This window comes from Erythranthe guttata, chromosome 11 (assembly GCF_056151865.1).
Source record: "Erythranthe guttata isolate IM_541 chromosome 11, IM_541, whole genome shotgun sequence".
Classification (NCBI taxonomy): domain Eukaryota; kingdom Viridiplantae; phylum Streptophyta; class Magnoliopsida; order Lamiales; family Phrymaceae; genus Erythranthe; species Erythranthe guttata.
The window spans coordinates 318055-331941 of record NC_142543.1 but is presented as its reverse complement, the minus strand read 5'-3'; the positions used below and the strand labels follow the sequence as shown (position 1 = coordinate 331941).

The following is a 13887-nucleotide window of genomic DNA, read 5'->3' as shown; positions in this document are numbered from 1 at the left end:
TTCATACTACAAATTGCAATATTCTCATACACATACAAAATTTAGTTCTGAAAAACAATATATATTTTTTATTTTTTATAATTAAAATTTAAAATAATAAATATTTGAAAACTGAAGTCTTGAACCTCTGGATTCAATAATAGTTGTTATCAGATGTGCAAAATGACAGTCGATTTAATTAATTAAAACTTAAAAGCCATAATCACGAGACAACGTTACCTACTTCTTTGGCTCATCTACCATCCCAATGTAAAAATAATATATAAAAAAAAGAACACTATTAAAAAATTAAAATAAATCATATAATTAGTCAAAGAAAATTCAAAAATTCTCGAAAAAAACATCAAATCTCACCTCCTTCATCCTCTACTCCAAAACCCACTTGCATCATACATTCTTACAGTAAGTCTGCTGCAACTCCTTGTTGCAGAAAACACTGTTCTTGATTTGTATATCCAACCCAAGATCCCATTCTCTATACATGCAAAGATTCCAACTTTATTAAAAAGAATCAATCTTTGTTCAACCCATTTAATTTTTCTTCCTTGCATGCGCAGAAAGATTGATTTTTTTTTTTTTTGAAAGAAAGAAACAGAAGATGAAGAAACCCGCCATTGTTGCTCTGCTTAAATTTCTTCACTTGTTAACTTTCTTAATCTCTCTCACTTCTGCAATAAACTCAGATGGGCTATCACTCTTAGCTCTGAAATCAGCCATCGCACAAGACCCATCAAAAGCTCTGGTTTCTTGGTCGGAATCAGATTCAACCCCATGCAAGTGGGCCGGGATCCTCTGCAGCCGAGACCACCGTAAAGTCACCTCCATTTCACTCTCCGGCAAGAATCTCACCGGCTACATCCCATCGGAAATCGGCGCCCTCACATCCCTCACCTCTCTCGATCTCTCACACAACACTTTCGGTGGACCTCTGCCGCACCATATCACCACCCTACAAAACCTCGTCCATCTCGACGTGTCTTCCAACAACCTCAACGGCTCGCTCCCCGAAAGCCTCAGCAACTTAACCCATTTGGAAGGGACTCTGAATCTTTCCTACAACGCATTCTCCGGCGAGATTCCGGCGAGTTTCGGACTGTTTCCGGTGATGGTTAGCCTTGATCTCCGGGGTAATAACCTCACCGGAAAAATACCTCAGGTGGGTTCACTGGTGAACCAGGGTCCAACTGCCTTCACAGGGAACCCTTATCTTTGTGGGTTCCCATTAAGCAATCCGTGTGCAGAGCCCGAAGCTCAGAATCCAAGATTCTTGAACCCACAAAAGCCCGAAAACGATGGGCAAATTCCGTCGAATGGGCTCGTCGAAAACAGAAGGATAAAAAGTGGGGTGGTGACGGTTTCGGTTATTTCCGGGGTTTCTTTAGTGGTGGGGGTGATTTTTGTTGCAGTGTGGGTGATTAGGAGGAAATGGAAGATGGAGAAGGGCAAAACGGGAATAGAAAATGTAGGCGCGGTAATGGTGGGGAGGGAGGAGGGGCAGAAGGGTAAATTTGTTGCTCTCGACGAGGGGTTCGGTATGGAATTAGAGGATTTGTTGAGGGCATCAGCTTATGTTTTGGGGAAAAGTAGGAGTGGCATAGTGTACAAGGTGGTGGTTAGTGGAGGCGGAAAGGTGGGAGGATCCGGCGTGGGCGGACCCGCTGTGGTTGCGGTGAGGCGGCTGAGTGAGGGTGATTCCAAGTGGCGGTTTAGGGAGTTCGAGGCTGAGGTGGAGGCCATTGATAGGGTGAGGCATCCCAATATTGTGAGGCTTAAGGCGTATTACTACGCCATTGACGAAAAATTGCTTGTTTCGGATTTCATTGGAAATGGTAGCTTGCACAATGCACTTCATGGTAAGAAAAAATCTCGACTTTTCTTTTTTTAATCGGCATTTGCGTAATTTATTTGATGAGTATTCTGTTTTGATTGCTTAATGATAGAGAATTGTTGCATTATTTTTTCCGATGATCATTGTTAATTCTATCGCCATGGCTTGAATGCTTCTTTGCAATAATGGAAATATGGAATGTAGCTAGTTTGCATGCAAGTCTTGTAAATAATCAGAATATATTATTGATAATCTAAAGTCTACATACATTTTAGAAGATGTAAGATTTGTCTCTTTTAATGTCGGATTATATATTCATTCTTAGCAACAAGTTGCTCACAAAGTGTTGGCATTTTTTTGTATAGTTGGTTCCGTCGTAGTCGATTAATTTTCGGCACAGCTGGCTCTTGCTCTAGTTGCTTTCGCACGTTTATTGTTCTGTCTTACATTTGTATAAATTGTCATATATGCAGTTAATGTTCTGTCTCATTTATTTGGACTGCCAACTCTTTAACAAAAAAAAAAATTAATAATAAAAGGATTCAAGAATTATGTGGTTCTTGTATTAGTTGATTCAATTTCAATAAGCATATGATCTGATATACTCTTGGCTTATTTTGTTTTGTCGAACGATGTAGGGCCCGCAAAAAACTCGCCACCCTTATCATGGGAATCAAGATTGAGAATAGTTCAAGAAACAGCAAGAGGCCTAACGCACATCCACGAATGCAGCCACAGAAAACACGTCCACGGTAACATAAAATCATCGAAAATCCTCTTAGACGATGCCCTAAAACCCTACATTTCGGGATTCGGTCTGTCTAAACTTGTGCCAACAACAACCTCGAAATCTGCTAACATGTACGTGGGGCCTGAAGCTCGAGACGGAGCAGCGGGCAAAAGGGTCACTCAGAAATGCGATGTGTACGCCTTCGGTGTGGTGCTGCTAGAAGTGCTGACGGGGCGGGAGGCCGACTGTGGGTCCGGTGAGGAAGGAGGGGGAGTTGTGGGACTTGTTAGGAAGGTGTTTGGCGAAGAAAGGCCGTTGTCTGAAATTATAGATCCGGCGCTTTTACATGAGGTTCAGGCGAAGAAGCAAGTTGTAGCTGCGTTTCATGTCGGGCTGAGTTGTACGGAGGCGGATCCTGAGTTGAGACCGAGGATGAGAACCGTTTGTGACATTCTTGATAGCATCAAATTGCAGTGAGAGTGTATGGTGTTGATTTATCTAAATTTCTTGTAAAAAGTGTGTGTGTGTGTGTGTGTGTGTGTGTGTGTGTGTGTGTGTGTGTGTGTGTGTGTGTGTTTGCATTAAATAATTAACAAATAACCTTGGGTTAAGTTCAAGTTTTACTGAAAACTCCATTGTTATACTCCATCAATCTCAAAACAACTGGAATTTTGGAGGACAAAAATGAATTATAAGAGGTTTTTTCTGATAAAAATAAAAAACAAATATGAAAAAATTTCGGGAAAAATATAGTTTTCATCCCTCAAATTTGCATATATTTCACATTTGGTCCCTCATGTTCATAAAAATACGTTTTGTCCCTCGTATTTTAAAAACTCAACATTTTTAGTTCTTTACGTCAATTTTTCGTTAATACTAACGGAATCAAGCATGTGCCCATCACCGGTTTAACTGTCGGACTAACGGTAAATTGACGAAATGACAAAAGGTGTTAAAATTATTGAAACACGAGAGACCAAATATGTTTTTTATTAACATAGAAGGGTCAAATGTGAACTTTGTGCAAATTTGAGGGGTAAAAACTGCAGTTTTTCCAAAATTTATCTAACAAAATACATTAAATGCATTAAAGCCCAACATAATATCCCTGAGCATGGCAAAAGAGTAAATTGCATTAAAAAAACCGTTAAGTGGGTCCCGCACTTGCCGTTGGTCTTTCATTTTACCCGTCTCCGAACAACTCTTCTTTCTCGGGCGAATCACAACGCAACGAGCCTCCCATTTCACCCAATTTTCCCAAATCTTCTGATTTTTAATCTCCTCTGAACCCTAATCCCAAATCCTCAATCGATTTCCTCTGTTTCTGCCTGAAATACATCCCAATTCGTACTTTTCGTTTTCTCGGTTTTCGCCGAAAAACCTGCAGAAATGGTCATTCCATTTCCGATTTGCGCATAATTGATACATTTCGAAGGTCTAATGCTGCAAATTGTGATATTTTGATCAAAAGTGGAGATCCAAAAGCAGCATTTGGGGTTGAGACAATGTCGAATTTATACAGAGGGGATTTCAATCAGAAGATCGATTACGTGTTCAAAGTTGTACTAATTGGGGATTCCGCGGTGGGTAAATCCCAATTGCTGGCTAGGTTTGCCAGAAATGAGTTCAATTTGGAATCGAAAGCCACAATTGGTGTCGAATTCCAGACCAAAACACTCGTCATTGATCACAAGTCCGTCAAGTCGCAGATTTGGGATACTGCTGGCCAAGAAAGGTTTCGTTCCGATCGAACGATATAGCATTTTTAGTATATTGAGTTGTATATCGAGCATCTTATACTATTTTACTATTTTTTTCTAGGTATCGAGCAGTGACGAGTGCTTATTACCGGGGTGCAGTAGGTGCAATGCTGGTTTATGACATGACTAAACGACAATCGTTCGATCACATGGCCAGGTGGCTCGAGGAGCTAAGAGGGCATGCTGATAAAAACATTGTTATAATGCTGGTCGGGAATAAGTGCGATTTGGGGACTATTTGTGCAGTTCCATCTGAAGATGCTCGGGAATTTGCCGAGAGAGAGAATTTGTACTTTATGGAGACATCAGCGCTCGAATCTAAAAACGTGGAAAGTGCTTTCATGACGATTTTGACGGAGATTTATCGGATTGTGAGTAAGAAAACTCTGGTTGCTAACGATGCTTCTTCGACATCTTTGACAAGTACTAAGATTATCGTTCCTGGTCGGGACGGAGATGGTAATGGAAAGAGTGGCTGTTGTATATGACTTCTTGATTCAGTTCCTTTTTTTTCGTTTGGAAACTGTCTTGTATCGACGAAAAAAATTATAATAATGATAATCGAGTCATATTTTATTGAATTTTGTTGGGCGCCCGTTGAACTCGAAAACAAATAAACAAAAGCTACAAAGATTACTTATGGCCTATGGGAATGAGATTAGAGGATTATAGATTACTAAGAACAAAATAAACAAAAGCTATAAACTGAGGCGGAGGTTAAGTACCTCGAATGAGTGGACCAGTTCAAAAGGTAAAGAATCAACGGTCTTGATTGAAGATTTAGAGAATTCTCAAATTTTAACCGAGACTTGAGCTTTTGTGTTGTTGGACTGATTTCTTGTCGGATTGACTCGTAGGAGAAATGAGTTAATTGACTGGATTAAATAATCCGTTGGGCCCAAAGTCAGAACAAATTTTCACCATTAATCACTAATGTAGTACAACTTCCATTAATTTTAAATGTCTATCCAATCATAAATTTACTTCCCATATTATGTGTTGCAAGGTAGAGTTAAATTTGTTGACAATTTGTTATCCATCATCAATGAGTATCTATGGGAAGATAAAATATAATTTAATAGCTTTCTAAATATGTAAAAGTAAAATTTGAATTTTATTTTAATATTAAAATGAAGGGTATTTATTAGGAATCTTAATTTGCGTGCATACACCTTAATCATCATTTAATTTTTTTTGAAAGAAGAGTATTTATTTAGGAGATTAATTTATATTTTATATACTTAATGAGTTCTATATGAATTCTTATAAATGTATTATTAAATAAACTTGGGTAACAAATTAACGAGGATCGAACGTATATAGTAATATTTGTATCATAGTTTTAAATTTGTACAGTAAATAAAAAAATTCATAATTATTTTTGAAATTTAAAATTGGATCCAAATATAGAATATAATTAATAAAAAATGTGAATTAACGTTTTTCAACATAAGGTGGGGGGTAAAAGAGTAATTACAGACGGAAATTTTGACCTACCGCCTTTGAAGAAAATTTGAATTTCAACTGAAACGGAAGGAATCCCGCTCACGAGCTAAATTCGAGCAGCATTTTCATTTCATTTTGAATTTCACAAAAATTTCATTTCTGCAAATGATTTTTTGTATAAACTTCCGCCACACTACATTTCCAAGATCTCGCCGTTCAACCTCCTTCTCCGAAAGCTCCTTCTTCGCATGAGAGAGTATACAGAAGCCATCCCCCATTGTTATTCTTATTAGCATCGCCCTTCTCAAAAACCCATTTCTCGAAGGTACTCACTAAATCCTCTTTGAATCTATGCATTTTCTTCTTCGTATTATGTTTTTATGTGTTTTTTTTAGTTCCGTTTGAAGCCAGAAATTGATGAATTTTCGCCCTGAAATTGCAATTGATGAATTAGACGTTCTACTGTTTAGGGTTCCACATTAATCTCTGTTCTTCCGATGTTTCGATTGATTCTGTGTGTGAAGTTCTTTAGATTTATTTACTGGATGATTAAATGTTGATAGTTAATAGTAACTGTTAATTGTGAAATACTTTCACTGAGTTGGTTAATTTTGAAGTTTTCATGACAATGTATCTTGGGTTCGTTTAATTACTGCAATTAATTTCAATTAAATGTACTTCTGAAGATATTCAACACAATGCCTGAGGCAAGAGATCGATTATCGAGGCAAGATGACGTTGTAGCAGCTTTCAGCAGAAGACGAATTTCAAGCCCACGTGATACAAATATTGGAAGGGGTAATTCGGTAGTTTTTGTTCTGGAAGACGAAAGCGAAGACGGGCTTACTGCAGGAACACCGTTTCGGTGGAGAGATAGGGCGATGGTAGGGACACCTGGACGAATGGGATTGGTTACAGGACGCGGTGCTATTGGGACTCCAAGAATCGGGCGAACTCCATTGACGATTGGCCGTGAAAACTTGTCACCGGTGGCGGGAAGTGGCCGTGGCCGTGTTCGTGGAAGTGCTCTGCCGACTTGGTACCCGAGAAGGCCACTTAATGACATTACTCCTGTTATGAGGGTAAAATATTTTCTGTTTGAAATTTCTATTTTCGTGATCTATATGTTTTTTGCTAAGTTTCACCATTATCTCGATCTAACTTTTTTTCCCTGTTTGGTATAATTTGATTAGATTATATGTATTAAATTATATGCCATGCTTTGATATGTTAAATTTGGTATCTAAGAATGCGACTTAATTGCAACGAGGGTAATTCTTTTCGGTTGTTTGAAATTTGAATTTTTGTCCTCCGTGTTGTTTTTACCAAATTTCATAATTATCTTGATTTGACATTTGTCCTTATTTGCCGTAATTCGATTTGTAACATCTTTGGCTCGGGTTGTATTATTAGGTGTATTGATTTGCTAAGTACCGGGATATACCGCTTCTGCTAAGTTTCATCAGTATCTTGAATTCTTGATTGGTATTTTTTTCTTGTTTGCTCTAATTAGTTTGATTTGTCTTGCAACCTTTTGGTTTCGTATGATGTTTATTTTCTATTTTTTGTTTGTTCTAATTGTATGTGACTTAGTTCTAAAACGAAAATGCATGCTGAAAGTTTGGTTCGGGTTGTCTGTAAACTACATCTCTGAGTTTGGCAGAGGTGAGAACTTGTAATAAGTGATCTTCATTATCTCAATGAGGTTCACTTAGTAAGGGCAACGTTTTTCAACTAATTCTGAGACGATTATAAACATGTATATATATATATATGTCCATAGGCAATTGAAAGAAGAAGAGAGCGTAGGAGAAGTGGTGAAGGCCTACAAACGGAGAGTCCTATTCTCCAGGACTGGATATTCCAAGATCCCTCCGTATCCACATCAAGTGCTCGACTCGAGCACAACATATCTCTAAGATCTCCACCCCCCACAATTTTAAAGAGGCGTTGCCCACCGACTATAGGTAAAGTTCCCAAGATATTACTCGATATCACAAATCAGAAAAACGGAGATTCATCTTGCTTGACGCCACAAAAGAAGCTACTGAACAATATCGACACAGTGGAGAAAGTTGTGATGGAGGAGCTTCGGAAGCTGAAACGAACTCCGTTGGCTAAACGAGCGGAAAGGGAGAAAAGGGTTCGGACGTTGATGTCAATGCGGTAATTCTGACGGTTCTTTAGTGGCAAATGTTTCTCAATCAAGGTTGAGGTTTTTACAGTGATGTGATGTGGATGCTGATGTGGAATTTCGAGTGGCTGGTTGATCATCTATTGATGATCTTATTATCCTTAGTGCTTTTTGATCATCTCTTGATGATAACCCCCATTTAAATAGGTCTGTTTTTTGATTTTGTTTTGCTAAATAGGATGAATTTGATTCTTGATAAGCAGATGTAAATAAAGACTATTTTTGGGTTCTATTTGTTCTTACTGAGGTATATTTTTCTTAACTGCTTGTCCTGCAATAGCATTAGGATCATCTAATTTGTTCTTGCCTACAAAAACAGGATCTATTGGGCCCAATTTTAGGTTCATATTTTTCATTTTATTTTTTAGGAGTAAATTACGTGCATTCCTTTAGGTGAGGTTAAATTACGAAAATATCCTACATCTTTGGGTAATTGCAACATTCCTCAACTACAAATCGTTTTACACGTCCATTCTTGTGTCAAATTCATTAAAATTTTCTAAATTATGTGGAACATTATTCAATTTGTACACATTTTACCCCATTCGAGCTTTACATTTTAAACAAGATGATTATAAGATGTGTCTTTTGACTTGTAAATATCAGATTGTGGTGCATTAGAAACTGTATTTTTGCACAAAACGAGTAAAAACTAGAGAACCTTCCACAGAAAGTAGAAAATTATGTCGAATTTGACACTCTAAGGGTGGACGTGTAAAAAGATTCATATTTGAGGAAGTGTTTGTAATTACTAAAACGTGAGGGAAGTTTTTGTAATTTAACCTTACCTCAGGGGTGGGGCGTAATTTACCGTATAATATCTGGAATATCCTTTTTCCAAGTAATTTACGTACGCCAGCAAAATACTACGGATAAACTGAGGTGGCACGTGGGCCCTTATATCGAAATCCCGCCGTGTTACACCACCACCACCTCCTCCGCCCCTCTCTCTCTCTCTCTCTCTCTCTCTCTCTCACACACACACACAACACACACAAAATCCTATTCTCCTTTTGCTTCGTGTATATCGCTTTAAACGCAATTTTGCCACAAATTTTGATGAATCCATACCTAAGTTAACCCCAATAAATTCTTTTTACATTTTATCAATTTGGTTTTTTCTTCTCCTTTTTGTAATAACAATTTTTCAACTCATTAGATTGAGTTTGGTTTTTTTTACCCGCAATTTATTTCGTGATTTGAAAATTTGCCGTTTTTGAAAAGAAAAAAAAAACAAATTAGATCCATTCAGGTTGTCAATGTTCTATTCCGATTAGGGTTTCTTTCACATCGATTGAATTAATCGAAGAATCCAATATTTTTCTGATGTTATAGACCTTTTTTTTTTCGATTATAACTTGATTTGAATTCCTGTAAAAGGGAATGGTTACTGTAAATCTGGGGACGCTTCACTATTTGCTAGATCATGTGTATGGTGCATTGCTGCACAGAACAAAGATAACCCCTCAATTTTTTTCTGGGGGGTGGGGTGGCTCAAAGCTTGTACTTTTAGAGAGAATGATTAAGCAATTGTTTCCTGAATTAGAATCCCAAAATTGGCCTCCAACTTTGGTTCAGCCTATTTGGAATACAGTTTGGGAAACAAAAACTGCTTGTCTTAGGGAAGGGGTTTTTCGGACACCTTGTAATGAGCAGCTTCTCAATGCATTGCCCCCCGAGAGTCACACCGCTAGGGTTGCTTTCCTTTCCCCTAAATTCGTGTCGCCGGAAAAGATGGCATGTGTTGTTCATCTTGCAGGTATATCTTGTGATCAAGTTTTTGTATGTCGTATTTTTATGAATTGTGTTTGTTGACTATGGTTTACAATATTACAATTGTGTTTGTTTGAATTTAGTTGCGGCTTTGTTGTTAGAATCTAATGATCATTGATGGATTGATGATAGTAATGATCGGAGAGTACGATAAGATTTAGAGATTTCGCAAAGGTGGTCTAGGCATTGTATTGAGAATATGTTCTGTTTTTTTTTTTTTTTTTTTTTTTTTCGTTATTGAATTGATAATTGTACTACATTGTATTAAGTGCATACTGCGTTGATGTAAAATTTCTCAAAAACACCCATTAACGACAAATAACGAAGTGGGAGATGTTTTTTCAGTTGAGGCAAATTCTGATTTTTTATTTATGCATTATTTTTTTTCGTCTTTTGCTCAAATCATGATGGAGATGTCAAACATATCTCCTTTGTTTCAGGTACGGGGGATCATACATTTGACCGGAGGTTACGTCTTGGTGGACCTCTGCTGAAGGAAAACATAGCAACTATGGTGCTAGAGAGGTGAAATTAATTTAAATATCTGTCAATTAATGGCTCTGACAAACTACAGAGTTTCATCCAAGCTTATGTATTTTACAGCCCTTTCTATGGAAGAAGACGTCCGATGCTGCAGCGGGGCGCAAAGCTCTTGTGTGTAAGTGATTTGCTCTTATTAGGAAGAGTGACCATTGAAGAGGCTCGTAGTCTTTTATATTGGTTAGAATCTGAAGAAGGGTTTGGGAAACTCGGTGTTTGTGGACTTAGCATGGGTAAGACTTGCCTCATTAACACGATTTCCATTTCTTGACATTTTTAGTAGATTTTCTATTTATTAATTCTGGGGGGGGGGGGGGGGGGGGGGGGGGTGTGTTAACATGTCATCGTTTACTCGAGAGCTTAATGTAGGGCTGACTGTTGGTTGTTTCCACTCAAGCAAAGTAGCATAGTTCTCTTCATTTTTCGTTCTTGGAGTTATCGTGCACATAGGAAAGATAAATATGAAAAATCAAGAGCTTTTGCTTCAGATTTTCTCTGCATGCATATGGTTATCTCTAGAAACCAATAGTGGAGAATGGTTTTCTACAGTTTTTTAACTTTGAATAATTAATCTATGATCTTGAAAATCGGTACTCTTTGTAGGCGGAGTACATGCTGCTATGGTAGGGTCGTTGCACCCGTCACCGATTGCTACACTCCCATTTCTTTCTCCACATTCTGCTGCCGTGGCATTCTGTGAAGGTGTGTTGAAGCACGCCACTGCATGGGACGCTCTTAGAGAAGAACTTTCCATGGAGAATGCTGCTACCACTATCGAGCAAGTCACCGAGCGAATGCGCAATGTCTTGTCTCTAACCGACGTCACACGCTTTCCTATCCCTAAAAATCCCAATGCTGCCATATTTGTCGCCGCTACTGTAAGTATCATAGTTACCACTTTCTGGCTTCTGCATACTGATTTTTCGTTTAGAAGCAAATTAAATTTCCGTTTGTTAGTGTAAATTATCTCAAGATCCGAAATTATTGGATATTTAAGTATGAGGGCTTCTGAAATTGACGAGCATAGAACGGAAGAAGAACCCTTCATTATTTTCCTCGTATTAATGAGCAATTTGAGTTAACTCGTATAATTACAGGACGATGGGTATATACCAAAAGACTCGGTAATGGAGCTTCAAAAAGCATGGCCAGGATCGGAAGTGAGGTGGGTTAATGGTGGGCACGTTTCGTCTTTTATTCTTCACAATGGGGAGTTTCGAAGGGCCATTGTCGATGGACTGAATAGATTACCGTGGAAAGAATCTTGTCTATGAATTATGATTATCACTGCCCACACAAATGGTAAGCATTGTTCGTTCTTCACATCTAACGTAAATGGTTTCGAAGGGGTGTGTTTGTAGCCTCTGGTCTCTAATTTGTTTCTTAAATGAACAAATTCTTGTTGGATAACTCAATAAAAATATTAAAAAAAAAAAGAAATGTTCATTATCAATTTGATCATTTATTTCATCCTTCTTAGGTTGGTTGACCGACCCTAAAAGTCAATATTATGGGCTTGAGAAAAGCATGCATCCTAGGTTTTATTATGTGGTGAAGGTGGACATGCCTGAGAAGTTTGACTATTGCAAACTGCTACTTTTTGTTGACAATGAATTAGTTATGCATTTATTGATAAAAAAAAAAAAAAGAATTAGTTATGCATTTGAGTCACATTTTAATGAATCATGCATAATGCATGGATTTAATTTAATTGTGAGATTTGAATTACGTGGTAAATCAAATTAATTGATTAATCAAAATTCTATCACGGAACTACTTATCTAGTGAAGGCCGAAACTGGGAATAGTTATATCAAATTATCAATTGTTTAAAAAAGTGACAGCTAATCCCCTTAAGTACACTAATAATTACTACTTATTAATTATTATGTGTTATAATATTTGTTGTTTTGGGTTGTTTATTTGTATTAAGAAAACTAATATATGTGCATGAATTGTAGAAAGTGAAGAAAAAAAAATTTAGTGTAAATTACGGCCACTGATGAGGTAATATCAAATTACGAAAAGATCTCTTATGTTTGGGTAATTACAATTACCCTCCTCAGCTATGAATCATTTTACACGTCCACCCTTGCGATGTCAAATTTAGTTGAATCTTCTAGATTACATGGAATATTGTTCAGTTTGTACACGTTTTATCCCATTCGAACTCCATATTTTGAAACAAGATGATCATAAAATGTGTCTCTTGGCTTGTAAATATCAGATTGTGGTGCATTAGAAATTGCATTTCGTACAAAATGAGTATAAATTAGAGAATATTCTACGGAATCTAGAAAATTATGTTGAATTTGACACTTTAAAGGTGAACGTGTACGAAGATTCATATAAGTTATTATGCCGACAAAAAATAAACGTGTATTAATTTGGCAAGATCTTTTGTCCATATAGCACTTAAAAGAAGTAAAGAACAACACGCAAAACCTTCACCTATATATAGTTGACTAAACCGAAATCAAATCTCATAATACCATTTGCAAGGAAAAAAAGATGATTCCCTCAAAACTTGGCACACTCTGTTTCTTCTTCCTTTTCATACATCTCTCTCACTCAGCCACAGAGAGATGCAATCGAAATGACAAAAAAGTCCTCCTACAAATCAAGAAATCCCTAAACAACCCCTACCACTTAGCCTCATGGGATCCCAAAACCGACTGCTGTGACTGGTACGTGGTCGAATGTGACCCCACCACCAACCGCATCGTCCAATTCAACCTCTTCTCCGGCAACATCTCCGGCCAAATTCCGGCCACCATCGGAGACCTCCCCTTTCTCGAAACCCTAGTCTTCCGGAAGCTAACCAATCTCACCGGAACAATCCCACAATCCATCACCAAACTCACTAACCTCAAAATCCTCAGGCTAAGCTACACTAATCTCTCGGGGGCAATTCCGTCATTTCTCAGCCAACTCGAGAACCTCACCTTTCTCGACTTATCGTTCAATAATCTCACCGGAGAAATTCCCCCGTCGCTCTCGCTGCTCAAAAACCTCGACGCTCTCCACTTGGACCGGAACAAGCTCACCGGAAAAATCCCCGACTCGATCGGAAAGTTCGCCGGAAAAACGCCGGATCTTTACTTCTCCCACAACCAGCTCACCGGAGCTGTCCCGAGATCATTGGGTGACTTAAACTTCACCGTGCTGGATTTTTCAAGAAACAAGCTTGAAGGCGATGCGTCTTTCTTGTTTGGCGAAAACAAGACTGTACAGATCGTCGATTTGTCGAGGAATATGTTGGAGTTTGATCTGACAAAGGTTGAGTTTCCGGCGAGTTTGAGTTCGTTGGATGTGAACCATAATAGGATCACGGGAAACTTGCCGGACGAGTTGACTCAGTTGAATATGCAGTATTTGAATGTGAGTTATAATAGGCTTTGTGGAAAGATTCCAATTGGTGGGGATTTGCAGAGCTTTGATAGTTATTCTTATTTCCATAACAAATGCTTGTGCGGTTCTCCATTACCCTCCTGCAATTGATTTTTATTCAAACATTTATTTCTAATATGCAGTATTTATGTTATTGAAACATAAAATTGTTGCTAATGTAATAGTTTGATGCACATTGTTGAATAAAAATCAGTATTCCCAATAAT

The 13887-nt window shown here is 37.9% G+C and overlaps 5 protein-coding genes across 5 annotated transcripts; all 5 read left to right on the top strand.

The window, feature by feature from the left end:
* The first annotated feature begins 448 nt into the window (after positions 1-448).
* LOC105976656 (receptor protein kinase-like protein ZAR1) lies at positions 449-3188 on the top strand. Its single transcript, XM_013001911.2, has 2 exons — positions 449-1853; positions 2467-3188. The coding sequence occupies exons 1-2, from the start codon at positions 599-601 to the stop codon at positions 3033-3035; spliced, it is 1824 nt and encodes a 607-aa protein (XP_012857365.1). The 5' UTR covers positions 449-598; the 3' UTR covers positions 3036-3188.
* A 583-nt stretch (positions 3189-3771) lies between these two features.
* Positions 3772-4899, top strand: LOC105976542 (ras-related protein RABA4d). Its single transcript, XM_013001777.2, has 2 exons — positions 3772-4293; positions 4380-4899. Exons 1-2 carry the CDS (start codon positions 4064-4066, stop codon positions 4804-4806), a joined length of 657 nt encoding a protein of 218 aa, XP_012857231.1. The 5' UTR covers positions 3772-4063; the 3' UTR covers positions 4807-4899.
* A 973-nt stretch (positions 4900-5872) lies between these two features.
* On the top strand, positions 5873-8220 carry UVI4 (uv-b-insensitive 4). Its single transcript, XM_013002015.2, has 3 exons — positions 5873-6089; positions 6451-6846; positions 7548-8220. Exons 2-3 carry the CDS (start codon positions 6463-6465, stop codon positions 7932-7934), a joined length of 771 nt encoding a protein of 256 aa, XP_012857469.1. The 5' UTR covers positions 5873-6089; positions 6451-6462; the 3' UTR covers positions 7935-8220.
* A 594-nt stretch (positions 8221-8814) lies between these two features.
* Positions 8815-11724, top strand: LOC105976759 (alpha/beta hydrolase family protein). Its single transcript, XM_013002023.2, has 5 exons — positions 8815-9717; positions 10172-10256; positions 10335-10504; positions 10875-11149; positions 11369-11724. Exons 1-5 carry the CDS (start codon positions 9342-9344, stop codon positions 11543-11545), a joined length of 1083 nt encoding a protein of 360 aa, XP_012857477.1. The 5' UTR covers positions 8815-9341; the 3' UTR covers positions 11546-11724.
* Positions 11725-12722: 998 nt separating this feature from the next.
* On the top strand, positions 12723-13883 carry LOC105976537 (polygalacturonase inhibitor). The gene has a single exon (XM_013001773.2). The coding sequence runs from the start codon at positions 12782-12784 to the stop codon at positions 13769-13771; it is 990 nt and encodes a 329-aa protein (XP_012857227.1). The 5' UTR covers positions 12723-12781; the 3' UTR covers positions 13772-13883.
* Positions 13884-13887: the final 4 nt, after the last annotated feature.